At 56.9% G+C, this 21219-nt stretch overlaps 1 protein-coding gene across 1 annotated transcript; it reads left to right on the top strand.

The window, feature by feature from the left end:
• The first annotated feature begins 212 nt into the window (after positions 1-212).
• On the top strand, positions 213-15333 carry ZDHHC19 (zDHHC palmitoyltransferase 19). The gene is made up of 8 exons (XM_065539626.2): positions 213-473; positions 1060-1181; positions 2105-2248; positions 3058-3230; positions 4649-4754; positions 13858-13943; positions 14278-14470; positions 15020-15333. The coding sequence occupies exons 1-8, from the start codon at positions 428-430 to the stop codon at positions 15140-15142; spliced, it is 993 nt and encodes a 330-aa protein (XP_065395698.1). The 5' UTR covers positions 213-427; the 3' UTR covers positions 15143-15333.
• The last annotated feature ends 5886 nt before the right edge of the window (positions 15334-21219 follow it).

Here is a 21219-nt window from a genome sequence, read left to right as displayed (position 1 = left end):
TGAAAATGACCAACTTTCTTCCTATGTGTTTCTCCAAGGTCATATTTTCTCCAACAACATCAGCCTGTCAGGGGCAGGGCCTCTCGGTTCCCCAGCACGTGTCGGGTGGGGTTTGCTGTTGGAAGTGCCTGTTGCCGGAGGCAGCCACGGAAAACTGCAGACAGTTCTGCTGAAGGCCGCCAGCCTCTGTGATGTCACACTGGAGCTTCTTTCCTTTCATCCTGGGCTGTGGCTCTGAGGCCGCTGTGGCCATGGAGCTCTGGAAGCTGGGCTGGGGGAGGAAGCCTGGTGGCTCTGACCTCCCCTGGAGGCGCAGGAGGCCCAACCATGACACTCTTAATGGATGCCACGCCCCAGGTGAAGGAGCTCTATCCCCTGCCTCTGGTCCCACGTCCCTGGGTCCTCTCCAGCCTGTTTGCTGCCTTCAATGTGGTGCTGCTGGTCTTTTTCAGTGGCCTCTTCTTCGCATTCCCGTGAGTTTCCCAGGCAAGGCGTTAGGTTTCCTACAAAGAGACAGCCAGGGAAACAGAATATGATAGGATGGAGGCAGGGGAGTGCAGAAGACGGTGGGGGAGAATCAGAGAAAGGGGGATATTCTGGTCTAGGGAACCGATGTGCTAAGGCACAGAGGTCAAGGGTGCCTGTGCATTTTGGGAGCTTTGGGTGGCTGGTCGTGCTGGTGCCATTTGGTGGAGCCATTATGAGTCTGCCTGGGTATTTGGAGCCTGGATTTTTACATCTGGCTTTAAGGTCTGTGGGTCCTGACCTGAGTAAGCCAGGCCCTGGGTGGGGGGCTTTGGGCTGCCCCCGCTCGGGACCGAGCCTGCCTGTGGTCTCAGTTGCAGGTGGCTTTGGGCTGCCCCCGCTCGGGACCGAGCCTGTCTCTGGTCTCAGTTGCAGGTGGCTTTGGGCTGCCCCCGCTCGGGACCGAGCCTGCCTCTGGTCTCAGTTGCAGGTGGCTTTGGGCTGCCCCCGCTCGGGACCGAGCCTGTCTCTGGTCTCAGTTGCAGGTGGCTTTGGGCTGCCCCCGCTCGGGACCGAGCCTGCCTCTGGTCTCAGTTGCAGGTGGCTGGCTCAGAACGGCGAGTGGGTCTTTCCCGTCATCACAGGCCCCCTCTTTGCTCTCACCTTCTTCAGTCTCGTTTCACTCAACTTCTCAGACCCTGGCATCTTACATCAAGGTGAGGCATCAGCCCCCTGGGAAAAGGAGGTGGCACCCCAAGGGCTGGGAACCTGCAGGGGATTCCTAAACTGCTCTTCCTACCACCCCTCCTCCAGCCTCTGGACCCCTTCGCCCCACGTCTTCATTACTGTGGCCCTAGCTCCTTCCCTTCCCTTCCCTTCCCTCCCCTCCCCTCTCCTCCCCTCCCCTCCCTTCCCTTCCCTCCCGTCCCCTCCCCTCCCCTCCCCTTTCTTTCCTTTCTTCTTTCTTTCTGTCTTTCCTTTTCTTTTTTTTTGAGCTAGAGTCTCGCTCTGCTGCCCAGGCTGGAGTGCAGTGGCGCGATCTCAGCTCACTGCAACCTCTGTCTCTCAGGTTCAAGCGATTCTTCTGCCTCAGCCTCCAGAGTAGCTGGGATTACAGGAGCATGCTACCACGCCCAGCTAATTTTTTGTAATTTTAGTAGAGACGGGGGTTTCACCATATTGGCCAGGCTGGTCTCAAACTCCTGACCTCGTGAACAGCCCACCTCGGCCTCCCAAAGTGCTGGGATTACAGGTGTGAGCCACTGTGCCTGGCCCTACCTCACTTCTTAGGCCACCACGGTGTAGAAAAAGAGAATTGTTGCGTTTTCCCAGTTGCCTCAGATGCAAGGACTGGGCAGGCCAGGGCCAGAAGTCAGTGGATTCTTCCAAACCACTGTTTGTACTTCCTCCCTTCACTACACAATGCCACTTAGAGCAGCACTCACTGTTCCAAACGCCTGAGTTTCATACAAAACTCTCCTGGCTGGAAACCCGTCTTCCCTTTGCCATCCTCTCTGAGCTTGGACAGCTTGCTCAGGGGCAGGGGTTCCCCTGCCCACCTCGTCCCCACCCTTCCTTGTGCCCTGTGATGCCTCGGAGTGACCGCAGGGCCTTCTGCTGTGCCCCATCCTCTTCCCAGCCAGGCTCCGCTGAGCAGGGCCCCTTGACAGTGCACGTGGTGTGGGTGAACCACGGGGCCTTCCGCCTGCAGTGGTGCCCACAGTGCTGCTTCCACCGCCCGCCCCGGACCTACCACTGCCCCTGGTGCAACATCTGTGTGGAGGTGAGAGCCCCTCTACCTGTCCACCAGCCGTCGCCCCACATCTGGCTGGGATCAGGAGCCTCCCTCATACAGGGGCTGGGGCTGGGCGTGAAGCTGTCTTTCAGGACCGCTAAAGGCCAAGGGTGACAGTACCTCCCAGCCACTCTTGGTCACTCATGTGCTTCCTGCCTGCACCTGTCCTGGGAGGCTGCCCATTGCCTGCAGAGGTGCTGACATGTACAGGCATCCACATCTGTCCTGGGCTGGGTCAGGCCAGGGGAGGAGAGGCAGCCCTCTGTCCCACCCCTGGGCTTGCTAACATGAGATACCCAAGCCCCTCAGGCTGGCTGCCCGCCTGATCTGGAAGGCCTTGCCTGTCCTCACCTGGGTGTCCAAGGTGGAGGGTCTACCAGCTCTGAGTGACCGTCCCCCTCGTGAGCACGGCCTGCACAGGTTTCCAAGTGCAGGAGGCTGGCTGGGCCAGGGTGTTACTGTCATCTTCATCGAATGGATGAGAAAGTGGAGGCCCAGAGCTGGTTTCCGTTCTGCCCAAAGTTCCAGCAGGGTGCGTCTCACAGAAGGCCAGGCCAGCCTTTTCTCTAAAGGTCTTCTGACAGGAGACCTTTATACCACAGAGACCCAACTGTGCTCTAACGAGGGAAATGCCAGCACGAGGCATTCTGTGGCCCAGTTTCTCCCTGCAGGTGGAAGCCAGTGCATGGGCCAAGGGCAGGTGGCCTAGAGGGCAGGGGGAAGGCCTCGGGATTTGGGGTGATGGAAGTTGGGCCGGAGGGGAAGTCCTCAAGCCTGGCCCTCTCCCTGTCGCCCAGGACTTTGACCACCACTGCAAGTGGGTCAACAACTGCATCGGTCACCGCAACTTTCGCTTCTTCATGCTGCTCGTCCTGTCCCTGTGCCTCTACTCAGGCGCCCTGCTGGTCACCTGTCTCATCTTCCTGGTGCGCACGACCCACCTACCCTTCTCCACCGACAAGGCCGTCGCGTATCCGCCCACGTGGGGAAGGAGAGGGAGGAGGCGGGGACAGCCAAGGAGGGAGGGGCTACGGGGGCGGGGCTACGGGGGCGGGGCCAGAGGGAGAAGCCGCCTGGGAGGACCAGTCCGGGACGAGGTGAGGTGGGTGGGGCCGGGGATGGGCGGGGCTAGGAGAAGGGGCGGGGCATTAAGCCTCCCGCGGGTGGGGCGCGGCGGCTCACGCCTGTAGTTCCGGCACCTTGGGAGGCCGAGGCGGGAGGATCGCGCCAGCCCGTGTCCCAGACCAGCCTGGGCGACCCAGACCCCGTCTCTACAAACAAACAGAAAAATTAGCCGAGCGTGGTGGCACGTGCCTATAGTCCCGGCCGCTCGGAAGGCCGAGGCGGGAGGATCGCTTGAACCGGGGAGGGAGGTCGAGGCTGCAGTGAGCTGTGATTGTGCCTCAGAAGAAGAAAAGAGGCCGGGCGCGGTGGCTCAAGCCTGTAATCCCAGCACTTTGGGAGGCCGAGACGGGCGGATCACAAGGTCAGGAGATCGAGACCAGCCTGGCTAAATACGGTGAAACCCCGTCTCTACTAAAAAATATAAAAAACTAGCCGGTTGGCCGGGCGCGGTGGCTCAAGCCTGTAATCCCAGCACTTTGGGAGGCCGAGGCGGGCGGATCACAAGGTCAGGAGATCGAGACCACGGTGAAACCCCGTCTCTACTAAAAATACAAAAAATTAGCCGGGCGCGGTTGTGGGCGCCTGTAGTCCCAGCTACTCGGGAGGCTGAGGCAGGAGAATGGCGTGAACCCGGGAGGCGGAGCTTGCAGTGAGCCGAGATCGCGCCACTGCACTCCAGCCTGGGCGACAGAGCGAGACTCCGTCTCAAAAAAAAAAAAAAAAAAAAAAAAAAAAAACTAGCCGGGCGCGGTGGCGGCGCCTGTGGTCCCAGCTACTCGGGAGGCTGAGGCAGGAGAATGGCATAGACCCGGGAGGCGGAGCTTGCAGTGAGCTGAGATGCGGCCACTGCACTCCAGCCTGGGCGACAGAGCGAGACTCCGTCTCATAAAAAAAAAAAAAAAAAAAAAAAAAAAGAAGAAGAAAAGAAAAGAAGAGAAAGAAAAAGGAATCTGGCGGGGTCATGGGCGGGTGCTAAAGGCGGACCGCAGATCTGGACGGGCGGGGACAGCGGGGCGGAGTCGGGCTTTCGCGGGGTGGGCGGGACGAGGGTGGAACCGGGGGACTGGGTGGGTGCGTGGGCGTCCGGGGGCGGGGCGGGGCTCGGGGCGGAGTCGGGCTTTCGCGGGGTGGGCGGGGCGAGGGTGGAACCAGGGGACTGGGTGGGTGGGTGGGCGTCCGGGGGCGGGGCTCGGGGGCGGAGTCGGGCCTGAGGGGCGGGGCCAGGCGTGGGGGTCCCACAGCTCCGATCCTTAACCCGGGCAGCATCGTGGTGGCTGTGCCCGCCGCGGGCTTCCTGGTGCCGCTGTCCATCCTGCTGCTGACCCAGGCCGTGTCCGTGAGCTCGGCCGACCGCACCTACAAGGTCAAGGTACGCGGGGCCGTGGGGAGTCAGCTGGCACCCCCGGGACCTCCGCGCTTCCCGCGCTTTCTCCACTGCCCTTGGCCTGGTAGCCCGACCCCCACCCCCGATGGCGCCTCGTTAGGTCCCTCTAGACCCAGCTCTTAAGAGGCTCCAATCTCGCCTCCTCCGGGAGCTCGGTGGTCATTGTCCCTCCTGGGAGCCTACTGTGTGCTAGGCGGTGTGGATTCTTTGAGCGATGGGAATAGAGGTGAGTGAGGCTACGTTCCACACTGTGTTGATGAGGAACCTGAAATGGGAGTAACAGCCACCAGAGGCCCACGATCACTCGGAGAGGGGGCCGGTCCTGAGCTGTGTGGCGCAGACTCAGGCACTGAGGGTTCGGGGAGGACCCCATGGTAGGGTAGGACGTGCAGCTTAGGGGTTCGGGAGAGACAGAAGACAGAGCGGAGGGCATTGCAGGTGAGGGGCACACCTTTGCAAAAACTCAGGGAAGCCTGAAGTCTGTGGAACGTTGGTAGGATGGAGAGGAAACAATTCTAATTGGGCAGAAGGTGGTGTGGGCAACCGAGTCAACTGCTTCCTTTGGCCCCATTAGAAAGGTCCAGGCTGGGCCCCGTGGCTCATGTCTGTAATCCCAGCGCTTTGGGAGGCTGAGGCAGGAGGATCACTTGAGCCCAGGAGTTTGAAACCAGCCTGGGCAACATAACGAAACTTCATCTCTACAAACAATTTTAAAATTATCCAGGCGTGATGGCACATGCCTATAGTCCCAGCTACTCCAGAGGCTGAAGTGGGAGGATGGCTTGAGCCCAGGAGATGGAGGCTGCAGTCAGCGAGCTGTGATTGCACTGCTGCACTCTAGCCTGGGCAATAGAGCAAGACCCTGTCTTAAAAAAAATGCCCAGGCTGGGTGCGGTGGCTTACGCCTGTAATCCCAACACTTTGGGAGGCCGAGGTGGGCAGATGACCTGAGGTTGGGAGTTCGAGACCAGCCTGGCCAACATGGCGAAACCCTGTCTCCACTAAAAATACAAACATTAGCCAGGTGTGGTAGGGCACGCCTGTAGTCCCAGCTACTCAGGGGGCTGAGGCACAAGAATCGCTTGAACCTGGGAAGCAGAAGTTGAAGTGAGCCGAGATTGTGCTATTGCACTCCAGCCTATGTGACAGATCGAGACTGTCTCAAAAAAAAAAACAAAAACAAACAAACAAAAACCCCCCAGAAAGTCAGGTGAATTTAGGCTTGATGATGAAATCATGGTACAAGAGCCAGGGTAGGATTTCTTAAAAGCCAAGTTTATTGGACGGGTGCGTGGCTCATACCTGCAATCCCAGTACTTTGGGAGGCCAAGGTGGGTGGATCACTTCAGGCCAGGCCAGGAGTTTGAGACCAGCCTGGCCAACATGGCAAAACCGTCTCTACAAAAAATGCAAAAATTAGGCGGGCGTGGTGGCTTGTGCCTGTAATCCCACCTACTTGGAGGCTGAGGCAGAGAATCTCTTGAACCCGGGAGGCAGAAGTTGCAGTGAGCTGAGATTATGCCACTGCACTCCAGCCTGGGAGACAGAACCAGACTCTGTCTCAAAACAAACAAACAAACAAATGAACAAAAACCAAACCAAAACAAAAAGTATTTTATTGAACAATAATCTACCTATGTAATACCCTTTTCTAGTGTACAGCTATGAGTTCTGACAAATGGATACAGTCCTGCAGCCACCACTATAATCAATATTTAGTACAGGTCCATCACCCCAGAAAATCAGAGACCACCACCGTAATCAATATTTAGGACAGGTCCATCACCCCAGAAAATCAGAGACCACCACCGTAATCAATATTTAGGACAGGTCCATCGCCCCAGAAAATCAGAGACCACCACCGTAATCAATATTTAGGACAGGTCCATCGCCCCAGAAAATCAGAGACCACCACCGTAATCAATATTTAGGACAGGTCCATCGCCCCAGAAAATCAGAGACCACCACCGTAATCAATATTTAGGACAGGTCCATCGCCCCAGAAAATCAGAGACCACCACCGTAATCAATATTTAGGACAGGTCCATCGCCCCAGAAAATCAGAGACCACCACCGTAATCAATATTTAGGACAGGTCCATCGCCCCAGAAAATCAGAGACCACCACCGTAATCAATATTTAGGACAGGTCCATCGCCCCAGAAAATCAGAGACCACCACCGTAATCAATATTTAGGACAGGTCCATCGCCCCAGAAAATCAGAGACCACCACCGTAATCAATATTTAGGACAGGTCCATCGCCCCAGAAAATCAGAGACCACCACCGTAATCAATATTTAGGACAGGTCCATCGCCCCAGAAAATCAGAGACCACCACCGTAATCAATATTTAGGACAGGTCCATCGCCCCAGAAAATCAGAGACCACCACCGTAATCAATATTTAGGACAGGTCCATCGCCCCAGAAAATCAGAGACCACCACCGTAATCAATATTTAGGACAGGTCCATCGCCCCAGAAAATCAGAGACCACCACCGTAATCAATATTTAGGACAGGTCCATCGCCCCAGAAAATCAGAGATCACCACCGTAATCAATATTTAGGACAGGTCCATCGCCCCAGAAAATCAGAGATCACCACCGTAATCAATATTTAGGACAGGTCCATCGCCCCAGAAAATCAGAGATCATGGTCTTTTGTAGTCGATTTCTTCCCCTACCTGCAGCTCTTGGCAACCACTGATCTGTCTTCTGTCCTTATCATTTTTCCTTTTCTAGAATAAATGGAATTGTTGGCTTGTGAGTCTGGCTTCTTTCACTCAGCACATACATTCGAGATTCATTCACGTTGTTGCTCATATCAGCCGTTTATTCCTTTTGATTGCTGTACGGTATTGCATTGTGTGGATGTTCAATAGATTATCCATTTACCAACTGAAGATGTTTGTGTTATTTCTAGTTTGGGAGATTATAATAAATAAAGCTGCTATAAACACTGGTGGACAGGCATGTGAACGTAAGTTTTCATTTCTTTGGGGTAAATACTTAAAGGGGTCATATGGTAATTGAATGTGGTTTTTTTGTTTGTTCGTTTGAGACGGAATGTCACTCTGTCACCCAGGATGGAGTGCAGTGGCTCGATCTTGGCTCACTGCAACCTCCACCTCCCAGATTCAAGTGATCCTCCCACCTCAGCCTCCCAAGTAGCTAAGACTACAGGTCCCCAGGCTCTCCAGCCTCCAGGGACCTTAACGTGGCCTGCGATTCACCAGGCGGGGCTCCTTCCTGCGGCCCGCAGCACCCACCTCAGGCCTTTTTCACATGCCCCAAATCTCATTCCCTTCTTCCTCCATCCCTGGGTTGCAACTCCGCCTGTGGTTGATAGCAAGGTCTCTGGATCCAGTTCACACATGTTCACATCACAACTCCACAGCATACCAGCAGGGAGATCCTGGGAATATTGCTTGGCCACCTAGGCATCCACTTTCCCCGTCTGTAAAATGGGCAGCATGGGTGAGTGCAAGACACAGAGTAGCGGCTGGTACAAGTGACTGCTCCAGATGTCGCTACTATTAGTACCATTCAATTTCTTTCTTTCTCTCTTTCTTTCTTTTCTTTCTTTCTTTCTTTCTTTCTTTCTTTCTTTCTTTCTTTCTTTCTTTCTTTTCTTCTTTCTTTTTTTTTTTTGACGGAGCATCTCTCTGTCACTCAGGCTGGAGTGTAGTGGCATGATCTTGGCCTCCCGAGTAGCTGGAGTTACACCATGGCCGGCCTCTCAAAGTGCTGGGATTACAGGCATGAGCCATGAGCCACCACACCTGGCTAATTTTTTGTATTTTTAGTAGAGACGGGGGTTTCACCACGTTGGCCAGGCTGGTCTTGAACTCCTGACCTCAGGTGATCTGCCCGCCTCGGCCTCCCTAAGTGCTGGGATTACAGGCGTGAGCCACTGCTCCTGGCACCATTCATTTTCATCACCATTTACACATGCTCCCGTCTCTCATCTTAAAAGCAAAGCAAAACCCTCACTTAACATCGCCAGCCTCCCCTCCCCCTGCTCCACGCTGCTCTCCCGCAGCCCAGTCTCCTGACAGAGCTGGCAGTGCTCACGTGCTCCACTCTCCCCCGTCCCAGGCCGGCTTCAGCGGGCCGCTGTCCTCACTGTCACACTGACGCTGCTCTCACCCGGCGGCCAAAGCCGGTGGTCAGGCCTCAGAAGCCTCCCTCCAGACCGCACACAGCAGCTTCTGAAACTGCACGGGAAGCGGCCTGTCCCCGGCCGCGCAGGGCTCAGCCTCTGGCCTCCTGGGCGGTGCCTGGGTTCCTGCTCCTCCCCGCGGTGCCCTCGCCACCCTGAGGGCTGAGGCTGGTCCAGTTTATGTCGTGTGCAGTTCCCAGCACAGTGCCTGGAACTTTCTTTTTTTTTTTTTTTTTTTCTTGACGACAAGGGCAGTAGTGAGCAGCAAGGAAAGAGTAGAACAAGGAATTGGATCTGTAACTTACTGAAAAGGCGAGATAAACCACTGCTTTCAGACCAGCCCCTGGAACTTTTCTTTTTTCTTTCTTTTTTTGAGACTGACTCTCACACTGTTGTCCCGGCTGGAGTGCAATGGCACCATCTCGGCTCGCTGCAGCCTCCGCCTCCTGGGTTCAAGCAATTCTCCTGCCTCAGCCTCCCAAGCAGCTGAAACTACAGGCGTGCAGCACCACACCCTACTAAAAATTTTTGTATTTTTAGTAGAGACGGGATTTCACTATGTTGGCCAGGCTGGTCTTGAACTTGTGACCTCAGATGATCCAAAGTGCTGGGATTACAGGCATGAGCCACCACTCCCAGCCCCTGAAACATTTTTAAGGACCCCAAATGTTTCTGAAACAGTGAGCGAACCAACCACCAAAAGAATCCATAACACTTTGGGAGAGACGCAGAGACAGAGAGAGAAGCCGGAAGCCCTGATCCCTGGCGGGGAATGGGGCGAAGGGAGTTGGGTGGGAGATGGAGCAAGAAGCTGCCCACTCTGGCTTTGGTCCTGCGGAGTGTCAGGCAGTTTTAGACACAGAATCAGAGCAGGAGCCCCGGGTGTGGAGACAGTGAGGGGGGCTGAGTGCTTCAGAGCTGTTGGTTTCTTCCTTTTTATATTTTTTGAGACAGAGTCTCACTCTGTCGCCCAGGCTGGAGTGCAGTGGTGTGATCTCGGCTCACTTCAACCTCCACCTCCTAGGTTCAAGCAATTATCATGCCTCAGCCTCCCAAGTAGTTGGGATTTCAGGCACCTGCCACTATGCCCGACTAAGTTTTGCATTTTTAGTAGACGGGGTTTTGCCATGTTGGCCAGGCTGGTCTTGAACTCCTGGCCTCAAGTGATCCACCCGCCTCGGCCTCCCAAAGTGCTGGGATTACAGGTGTGAGCCACTGCACCCAGCCAAGAGCTGTTGGTTTCATTCATATCTGAAAGCATCTTTCGTGGGAGAAGCAGGTACAAATGTATTGGTCAGTCTTAGCTGGGCACGGTGGTTCACGGTTGTAATCCCAGCACTTTGGGAGGCCGAGGCGGGTGGGTCATGAGGTCAGGAGTTCGAGACCAGCCTGGCCAACAACAGTGAAACGCCATCTCTACTAAAAATACAAAAATTAGCCGGGCGTGGTGGTGGGCGCCTGTAATCCCAGCTACAAAAAAAAAAAAAAAAAAAGTATTGGTCAGTCTTACGAATTTATTTATTTATTTATTTATATTTATTTATTTTTTTTTTTTTGAGACGGAGTCTTGCTCTGTAGCCCGGGCTGGAGTGCAGTGGCCGGATCTCAGCTCACTGCAAGCTCCGCCTCCTGGGTTTACGCCATTCTCCTGCCTCAGCCTCTGGAGTAGCTGGGACTACAGGCGCCCGCCACCTCGCCCGGCTAGTTTTTTTTTTGTATTTTTAGTAGAGACGGGGTTTCACGGTGTTAGCCAGGATGGTCTCGATCTCCTGACCTCGTGATCCGCCCGTCTCGGCCTCCCAAAGTGCTGGGATTACAGGCTTGAGCCACCGCGCCCGGCTTACGAATTTATTAAAGATCATCATTCCTTTAAGCATTTTTCTATGCCTCATATACAATCAACTTTTTTCTATGCCTCATATACAATCAACATTTTCTATACCTTATATACATCTAATCAAAATTTATTTCCCTAATGTAGGGTACAGTGACTCACACCTGTAATCCCAGCCCTTTGAAAGGCTGAGGTGGGAAGATCTCTTGAGGCCAGGAGTTCAAGACTAGCCTGGGCAACATAGCCAGACCCCATTCCTACAAAAAAAATTAAAAATTGGCTGGGCGTAGTCGTGCATGCCTGTAGTCTCAGCTACTTGGGAGATAGAGGTAGGAGGATCCCTTGAGCCCAGGAGTTTGAGTTTGCAAGGACCTATGATCCCTCCACTCCAGCCTGGGCAACAGAGCCAGACTGTCTCACTGAGGCAGGTGGATCACCTGAGGTCAGGAGTTTGAGAGCAACCTGGCCAACATGGTGAAACCCCGTCTCTACTAAAAATACCAAAATTAGCCGGGTGTGGTGACAGGTGTCTGTAATCCCAGCTACTTGTGAGACTGAGGAAGGAGAATCACTTGAACCTGGAAGGCGGAGCTTGCAGTGAGCCGAGATCGCACCATTGCCCTCCAGTCTGGGCAACAGGAGCAAAACTGCGTCTCAAAACAAACAAACAAAAACAAAACAAAGCAAAACAAAAAAAGGGCAGGCGCGGTGGCTCACGCCTGTAATCCCAGCACTTTGGGAGGCCGAGGCGGGCGGATCACGAGATTGGGAGATCGAGACTATCCTGACTAACATGGTGAAACCCCATCTCCACTAAAAATATAAAAATTAGCCGGGCGTGGTGATGGGCGCCTGTAATCTCAGCTACTGGGGAGGCTGAGGCAGGAGAATGGCGTGAGCCTGGGAGGCGGAGCTTGCAATGAGCCGAGATCGCGCCACTGCACTCCAGCCTGGGCAACAGGGTGAGACTGTCTCAAAACAACAACAACAACAACAACAACAACAACAACAAAAAAAAACATATATATATATATATACAAATTTTAAAATTCTGTCAATATATTTTTAGTTTTCCTAGAGACAGGGTCCCACTCTGTCATTCAGGCTGGAGTGCAGTGGCGTAATCACAGCTCACTGCAACCTTGAACTCCTAGGCTCAAGGGGTCCTCTCATCCCAGCGCCCAGTGCACCTGTGACTAGAGGTGCACATGCCACAGCCACCTAACTGTTTTTATTTTTTTAGAGATGAAAGTCTCACTATGTTGCTCAGGTCGGTCTTGAACTCCTGAGCTCAAGATATCCTCCTTTCTCCACCTCCCAAAACGCTGGGATTACAGGTGTGAATTACCATGCCTGGCCAAAATTCCATACATTTAATTAAAGTCTTCTAAATGACTACTACAATACCAGTTTCTTTTTCTTTTCTTTTTTTTTTTTTTTTTTTTGAGACGGAGTCTCGCTCTGTCACCCGGGCTGGAGTGCAGTGGCGCGATCTCGGCTCACTGCAAGCTCCGCCTCCCGGGCTTACGCCATTCTCCTGCCTCAGCCTCCCGAGTAGCTGGGACCACAGGCGCCCGCCACCTCGCCTGGCTAGTTTTTTGTATTTTTTAGTAGAGACGGGGTTTCACCGTGTTAGCCAGATGGTCTCGATCTCCTGACCTCGTGATCCGCCCGTCTCGGCCTCCCAAAGTGCTGGGATTACAGGCTTGAGCCACCGCGCCCGGCCTCTTTTTCTTTTTCTTTTTCTTTTTTTTTTTTTTTTTTTTTGAGACGGAGTCTCGCTCTGTCACCCAGGCTGGAGTGCAGTGGCCGGATCTCAGCTCACTGCAAGCTCCGCCTCCCGGGTTCACGCCATTCTCCTGCCTCAGCCTCCCGAGTAGCTGGGACTACAGGCGCCCGCCACCTCGCCCGGCTAGTTTTTTGTGTTAACCAGGATGGTCTCGATCTCCCGACCTCGTGATCCGCCCGTCTCGGCCTCCCAAAGTGCTGGGATTACAGGCTTGAGCCACCGCGCCCGGCCTTCTTTTTTTTTTTGAACTGGAGTGTCGCTCTGCCTCCCAGGCTGGAGTGCAGTGGCATGATCTTGGCTCACTGCAAACTCCACCTCCTGGGTTCAAGCGATTCTCCTGCCTCAGCCTCCCCAGTGGCTGGGATTACAGGCGCCCGCCACCACGCCCGGCTAATTTTTTGTATTTTTAGTAGAGATGGGGTTTCACCCTGTTAGCCAGGATGGTCTCCAACTCCTGACCTCAAGTGATCCATCTGCCTCGGTCTCCCAAAGTGCAGGGATTACAGGCATGAGCCATCTCACCCAGCCAATACGCTGCTTTTACATGCTTTAAATACCTTAAAGTCGGCAGAATCTCAGATAGTGCGAGGACGCGTGTTGCCCTGTGGTGACAGTGAGTGGCGACAGTGAACGTTCTGGAGCCATCCAGAGCTCTCCTCCTGGAGTGAGTGCCAGCTGTCCTCGCATGGAGTCCTGGTTCCTTTGGTGGAGGATGGTGTTGAAAATCTCAGCCTTTGCGGCAGGGGCGGGGGGCATGGGACACGGGGGAGTTGGTGGTGGGCAGAGATGCTGCTGGGCCACTTTCAGTGACAAAACGTGACAGCGAAGGCTTTTGAAGTCAGGTGAGGCCCAGCCTGCCCTGGGGAGTTCGGGAGGGGGTGAGGCTGATGGGTAGAGTGAGTGGGTGAAGGGGAGAGAGGAGGGAGAAAACCTGGTCAAGGTCAAGAGTGCCCAGGGGAGGACTCGGCCTTTACCGCATTGTGTGTTCAAGGCTTTTAGCCCAGATTTTCCTGCGCCATGTGATCACGGTTAGGGAAATATGACTGGGCCTCACTCAACTGACCTTCCAGACAGTGACGTTCAGTATCTGGAAGGAGGTAGCAGGAGGATGCGTGTGGCCAGTGGAGACCAAGAGGAGGAGGATGGGGCAGTAGTCGGGGGATGCTCTCATTTTCCCAGCCTCCAGCTTGCTGCTGCCTGGACTGAGCGCTGGCTAGCTGACCAGCTCAGGGAGGGCCACTGGGCGATGGCCCAGCCATTCCTGCTGGTTCTGAGCTCCTCTTCCGGTCTCCATCCCCCTCCAGTGCAGAGACCTTCACGGATACAACCCCTTCGACCAGGGCTGTGCCAGCAACTGGTATTTAGCAATTTGTGCACCACTGGGACCCAAGTGAGTTGGCAAAACCAAGAGGCCCAACTGGTGAGCCCTGGGGGTGGGGCAGAGGGGGGTTCCCCGGCTCCTTTCCACAGCTCCCGGGTGCTTACACTCACAGTGCCTGCTCCTCTGGGGTTTTCTCCGGGGCGCTGGGGGCTCTGGGGCCTCCCTACTTACTTGGCTCTGTGGGTTCTTGCCCCGTTATGGCGTAGAGGGGTGCTGCATCCTGGATGAGGCCTCAGCTTCCTGCAGAGCCAAGCCCTGGGCTGCGTGCTTCCTAAGCTGAGGCGGGCAGGGGAGCCAGACCAGGGAGGGCAGTGGCCCCTGCATCTGGCCTGTTGCTCCCCAGGTACATGGCTGAAGCTGTCCAGCTGCAGAGAGTGGTGGGGCCTGACTGGACATCCGTGCCCAACCTGCACCCTCCAATGTCCTCCTCTGCTGTCAACCCCCCAGCCCGCCCTGGCCCCCAGCCCCAACCTCTGGGTACCTACCAACCAGGAAAGGGCCCCCCAGGGTGTGGTGAGGCTGCAGCTCCCCAGGAGGTAAGAAGCGTGTGTGCGCCTGTGTGTCTGTGCGTGTCGGGAGAGGGGTGTCTGCGGGTTGTTAGGGTGTGGGGGGAGGCCCCTGAGGTTGGGCTGACCCTGAAACTGGAGCACTCCGAGCTTGGCGGAGGAGGGTCCTACCCTGGAGGGGCGTTGAAAGGAGGACCCAGGCCTCTATAATATACCCAGGGGTCCCTGGAGTCACAAAGACAAATGAATGATGACTACGCCACTAATGTGCTGATTGGCCTTGGGCCAGTCACTCTTAGGACTGAGATGAGTCTCATGGTTTATAATTTGGCCAAGGGGTGGGAGTGGCGGGAGATTCTTTTATTTAAAGGAAATGTTGACTTGAAGCCCCATGAGACACGGAGACGGGAGGTGGAGGATCAGGAGGCCGCCGTGGGGCTGGGCAACCCCTGTGCCCGGGGCCTCTGCAGCACATTCTGTTGTGCCAGCCCCTCCCTTTGCCTCCCGGGGCAGGAGACCTGGCACGAGCTGTAGGGCGGGGTCTTGGTGAGGGCGCTCATGCCCCTGTTCTGTGTTTAGCTCCACACCGGCCCAGTGCCCCCCCTGCTGCCGCAGGAGCCCCCAGACGAGGTTCAGCCTTCCTCTTGCCCCGTGCACCCGCGGAGATGCCCACAACACCAGCACCTGAGCTCCACCTCCTGAACCCGCCTCCTGAACCCACGTCCTGAACCCACCTCCTGATTCCGCCTCCTGAGCCCACCTCCTTACCTCCCACTTCCTGAGCCCTGAGCGGAAGCCTTTCTGGGCCCTGCCCTTTGCCGCTCCCCTGGTGGGAGTGGTGGTGGGAGTGCCAAGACCCTCGATGCCCATTAAATACCCTTGCCTGCCGCTTACAGCTGTCACGCTGCGCGTGTCTGTCCCGGGTGAGGGTTTGGAGAGGCTCTAATGGGCCGGGACGGAGGAGCCAGGATCTGCGGAGTTCAGGACCCCACACCACCTGGCTCTGTGACCTTACACCAGACACCTGACATCTCTCTCCTCCTTACAATTGGGCAACAACAGGCCGGGCGCGGTGGCTCATTCCTGTCATCCCAGCACTTTGGGAGGCCGAGGCCACCTGAGGTCAGGAGTTCAAGACCAGCCTGGCCAACATAGTGAAACCCCATCTCTAGTAAAAAATATAAAAATTAGCCAGGAGCAGTGGTGGGCACCTGTAGTCTCAGCTACCCAGGAGGCTGAGGCAGGAGAATCGCTTGAACCCGGGAGATGGAGGTTGCAGTGAGCTGAGATCCGGCCACTGCACTCCAGTCTGGGTGACAGAGTGAGACTCTGTCTCAAAAAAAAAAAAGAAAAGAAAGAAAAAAAAAAGGCAACAATAATTGCAGCAGCCGACTGGCCCAGCTCCCAGCCACAGCTGGAGGTGATAGGAGAGAAAACCACCATGTCAGGGTGTCCGAGGCTGGGAAGACCTGACCTCTGCCCAGTCACACCTTTGTCCGGCTGCAGGGGGCACCCGCAGCCCAGGGATTCGCCAGACTGGCCCGGTTCAGCCCTGCCTCACTGGAGCCTCCGGGGCGGGGTTGGGGCTGGCCCTATGGCTTCTGGGGCCCTGAGGCTGGGAGCAGCCCCCTCCCGGCTGCGGCGTCCTGGGGAAGTGGAGGGGTGGGGGCGTTCTCCACCACAGCCCGGCCTTGCATCTTTCCTGCAGCTGTGTCTCACCCTTGTCCCTCTTTCCTGGTGGGAAGTCAGGAGCTGGTTCTGGTCCTGCCCCTGGGGTGGTCCCAGGCCCCACACATCTTCAGGCCCCTGGGGTGGGGGGCTGGGGGCACATCTAACTGTGGCTCTGCTAGTGGCCAGAATGTGACCGTGGGACTGGGAATAAAGTCACCTTTCTGGAAGGTTGTCAGAGGCTAGAATGAGGTGTTTTGTGCAAAACATCGGGAACACAGGTACACGGTAGGCACGCAATGGGTGCAGCCAGTATCATCATGATTATTTTCTCCACCACACAGCTGACACTCCACGCAGAGCTTCTCCAAGGACCACCTTCGAGACTGACCCGGGCCCCTTTCTTAAGGGAAGTCCCTTCTGCCAGGCTCGTCCCCTTTCTGCCAGGCTCCTCCCCCTTCTGCCAGGCTCCTACCCCTTCTGCCAGGCTCCCGTGGCTCAGTCTCTCCAGGCTCCCGTGGCTCGGCCTCTCCAGGCTCCCGTGGCTCGGCCTCTCCAGGCTCCCGTGGCTCGGCCTCTCCAGGCTCCCGTGGCTCGGCCTCTCCAGGCTCCCGTGGCTCGGCCTCTCCAGGCTCCCCTGGCTCGGTCTCTCCAGGCTCCCGTGGCTCGGCCTCTCCAGGCTCCCGTGGCTCGGTCTCTCCAGGCTCCCCTGGCTCGGTCTCTCCAGGCTCCCGTGGCTCGGCCTCTCCAGGCTCCCGTGGCTCGGGCTCTCCAGGCTCCCCTGGCTCGGTCTCTCCAGGCTCCCGTGGCTCGGCCTCTCCAGGCTCCCGTGGCTCGGGCTCTCCAGGCTCCCCTGGCTGAGTCTCTCCAGGCTCCCGGGGCTCAGTCTCTCCCGGCTCCCGGGGCTTGGGCTCTCTGTGTCGGAGGAGGGTAGGAATTTTTATCAAGTGTCCCAGTGATTCTGCCACACTGTTTGCTTCCTGCCACCTTTGTATCCGGGTGAAGCCAGGGTGTGGAGGAAGGTGGGGACGGAAGGATGTCCCCCAAGGGTTCAGATGAGCACCCCCAGGCACCGTGGAAGCGTGTGTGTCTGTGTGCGGGGGTGTGGCGCATTCTCAGGGGATGCTGGCCCAGCCCCTGTCCTCTTGGCCGCTGGCGATGCAGGACGTCCCTCCAGATCTCCAGCCCACTGGGTCCTGCCACAACTGGCCCTGGAGGCTTCAGGCCCTTCCCTGTAGGCCCAGCCTCACCCACCTGCCTGGCCTGGGCCACGGAGGAGGGGGTCCAGGAGCCTGGGCCAAGGCCGGATGTGAATTATGGAACTGGGTGGTTGAAGAAGTGGTGCCTGCCTGGAGTCCCAGCCCACAGGGGCAAAGAAGGCCAGGCCCGGTATCTGGGGAGGCCCTGCCCTTCCTCTGCCACCCTGTCCCTTGGTTCAGGATGGCACCTACTGGTCCTCGCCTCCAGGTATGCAGGGACTGACTCACTCAGCCTCAGGCAAGAGCCTTTCAGGCCTAAGCCAGCTGTGAGTCATCTCCCCTCACACGCTGGGCCTCAGTTTCCTCACTGGGCAGACATAATTTTCCTCAAAGTGTCAGAGGAGACCATGACCCCTCTGAGGGCAATGGCCTCCTGCTCCAAATGCAGGTCCTAGGTCTCTCTGTCCCTCCCAGCCTGGGATTTCTGTTGTTTTTTTTTTGAAACGGAGTCTTGCTCTGTTGCCCAGGCTGGAGTGCAGTGGTGCAGTCTCGGCTCACTACAACCTCCTCCTCCAGGATTCAATCGATTCTCGTGCCTCAGCCTCCTGAGTAGCTGGAATTACAGGTGTGCACCACCGTGTCCAGCTAATTTTTGTATTTTTAGTAGAGACAGAGTTTCACCATGTTAGCCAGGCTGGTCTCGATCTCCAGGACTCAAGAGATTGGCCCATCTCAGCCTCCCAAAGGGCTGGGAATACAGGCGTGAGCCACCGCGCCCAGCCCCAGCCCAGGATTTCTAAGGTTGCTTCAGGAAAGTCGCTTGGATCAGGCCCCTTTGCTCCTGGAGGGTTAAGTGAGGCTTCGACTGTCCCTTACGTTGACTCCCCACCACTCCACAGTCTCCCCTAAGCCAGGGCCCCCTCGGGGATTCTTTGCCTTTGGGAGGCCTCGGTTCAGCTGCACCCACTTTTCCTTTCTGCCCCTTCCTTGCTTCTGCGGAATGTACTCTTGATTCTCAGATGCACCCCGCCCAGTCCTTGACCCACTGATAAGGGGAGGGGTGTTATCAGAGCCCAGTTATGGGGCCCACTGTCCACACGCCCAGGAAGCCCTGCCATCTCTGCCTTCTGTGGGCTGCAGCCGAGGAGCGACCCCCAGGCCTGCAAAGCTGCCAGGCGCCTGCCTGTCTAGGGCTCCTCTGAGAGGTCCCCAGCTGGCCCCTAGGACCTGAAGAAAGGGGTTAGACCCTGGGATGGGGTGCCCAGAGCAGCGCCCCCATCTCCACGCCTTTCCTCCATGCGCCTTCTGGGGAGCTCACAGGCTTCATGGGCACGTGGGGTGGAGCTCAGCCCCGTCATTCCTCTCTGTGCCCAGCTAGTGTGCTGTGGAGAAGTCACCGTCCCGTGTGCAGCCTCAGCTTCCTCGTCTGTAGGGCGGACAGTCACAGCCGCCTCCCAGGGGTCACAGGATCCCAACTCTCTAGGGGAGGAAGGGGCCTGGGCTGCCTTATCCAGCCGCCCCCAGCCCCCAGTTTCACAAACAGGGACTCTGGGGCCCAGACAGGGAAGTGGTTGCATGGGATCGCACGGCGCAGTCAGTCTGGTGACTCTCTGGTGCCCAGGCCGCTGCCCCTATCCCTGGTCCTGGGCCATTCCAGAGGAGACAGGCTTGGCCGGCAACCGCAGGGCCCTGCTCCCCAGAGCCTGTGCCTCAGAGCTGGGCTGGGCTGGACATTTCAGCACAAGCCCAGGGAACTGATAAGAAGGCTTAACTCTGTCTCCAGCCCTGTGCTGCCGGCGATAATGACCCCCTCCCCCTGCCTCCCGCTCTGCCCTGACCCTTGGGTGGGGACCCTGAAGGTGGCTGAGGGTGGAGCAGGGCAGGGACAGATGGGGGAAGGGAAGATCATTGCACTGCAGGATCCAGGGCCCAGAATCCTAGTACCTCACCGGACATAGGCACCTTGCTGGCCCTCACGGGCAGCTGGGCACAGTGCCTGGCACCCATGCTTCATCTGGGTCCGAATCCCTTCACTTTAGTTCTTAGCATGCGGAAGAATGGCTGGAGGGAAGCAGCCCGGGGGCTGAAGGCTTCCAGAACTCCTGTGCTAACAAACCCTCAATGGAACCTGCCCGGGCCAGGGCCTGTGCTCGGGGGTTCGGGATGCTCGGGGGTTCAGGACGCTCGGGGGTTCAGGACGCTCCTTTAATCCTCACAACTGCTCTGTGAAGTTGTCACTCGAGGTTCTGAGGTGAGGAAACCAGCACGGAGCAAACACGCCGCTTCCCAAGGTCACGTCGCTTCCCAAGGATACGTTGCTCCCAAGGTCACGTTGCTTCCAAGGTCGCGTTGCTCCCAAGGTTGTGTTGCTTCCAAGAGGCAGGAGGGCAGCTCCTATGACCCGTAACCACCACGATGTATGTCTGTGGGCGGTTTCCACATTTTATTTCAACATAGGGTCATAGTTAAGACAAGGGCTCTGAAGGTGGGCTGCCTGGTTCCAACCTCTGTAACGTAAGATTAGTATCTAGAAAACACACACACACACACACACACACACGTCGTGTCTCATCGTGTGGTTATGACATGGATTACACAGTGCATGGAAAGAGCTTGGCACAAACCCCCCCACACATGGCAGGTGCTTCGCGGAGGGGGCAGTGACCATCATAGCACGATAAAGGAGGCAGGAGGCAGGCCAGGCCTTGGGATGCCAGTTCCCATGACAACAGCCGCCGGCTCCTGCCCGGCTCGGTGCGGGTTCCCCTGTGGCCCTGACCACAGAGGTGAAGGGTGCCGCTTCGGACACGAGGTCTTTGCTACTGTTTTCCAGAAAATCCACCAACACTGGTGTCTCCAGGCCAAAGGGGGTGGGGACGTGGGCTGAGGTTCTTTGAGGGGATGGGAAGAAGATCACCCAACAACGGCTCTGCCTCCTGTTGAGAAAGCAACTGCGGCTTCTGCTTTGTGGCCAGGCAGTGTTTCAGGCTGAAGGAAGTCAGAAGCAATGGTGGTTCCGCGCTCTGCTCCAGGGAGGCTGCTCACAGCCTCCGCCCTCCCTGCTCCTCCCTGACCTCCCCGGCGGCAGAGTCCCAGGCTCTGCCTCTCCACGTGGGCCTCTGCCTCACCTCTTCTCACCGTTCCAGGCTTGTGTCCTCCCTTCCCCCTGCTCCTCCTCCTCCTGTCTTTCCTTCTCATCACACACTCTTCTGCTCTCCCTCGATTGCTCTCTCCCTCCTTCTCTCCCTCCCACTTTTCCTGAACCACAGCTTCCAGGAACAGAGTCAACTGTCTGACCGCTTTCATGTACTAGCTGCGGTTCTGGAAGGCCCTGGTCCGGGTGTGGAAGCCCAGGGAACTGTCTGCCAGGCTGGAGGCAGGGCCTGCACAGGGCACCCTGTCTGCCTTTCCCTGGGGCTTCCACCTCCCACCCGGGCACCCACGTTCCCAGCGGCTTTCTGCTCGGGGAAGTTCTGCTGCTGAAACCGGGGATTCCCAAAGTGGAAGGGGCCCTGCTAAAGAGCCAGCCACCTCCTCTACTTCTCAGTGAGAAGAAACCAAGGCGGTGGGGGACGCAAAGCGGGGCTTCCCCGGGATCACACAGCCAAGCAGAGGCCAGGCCAGGGGTCCCTGATCTGCCACCTGAGTCCTGGGCCCTTCCTGCCGCCCCACGGAGAGGAGACGGCTGGGTCAGAGGCCTGGCCTGTCAACAGGAAGGGCACGTCCCTCCTCCTAAAGGCCCAGCGATCAGGCTGCAGTGTAGCAATGAGGACACTGAGGACACAGGTGAGCGCTACCCAAGGTCCAGGCCTGGGGAAGCGCTCGGCCTGCATTTGCTCGCTTAGTCCTCAGCCTCCTGAATGAGGCACTGCCGTTACTCGTGTGGGTGTCTCGGGCCTGCAAAGACCAGGT

Source organism: Macaca fascicularis, chromosome 2, assembly GCF_037993035.2.
Source record: "Macaca fascicularis isolate 582-1 chromosome 2, T2T-MFA8v1.1".
Lineage (NCBI taxonomy): Eukaryota > Metazoa > Chordata > Mammalia > Primates > Cercopithecidae > Macaca > Macaca fascicularis.
This window is presented reverse-complemented; position numbering and strand designations above follow the sequence as displayed.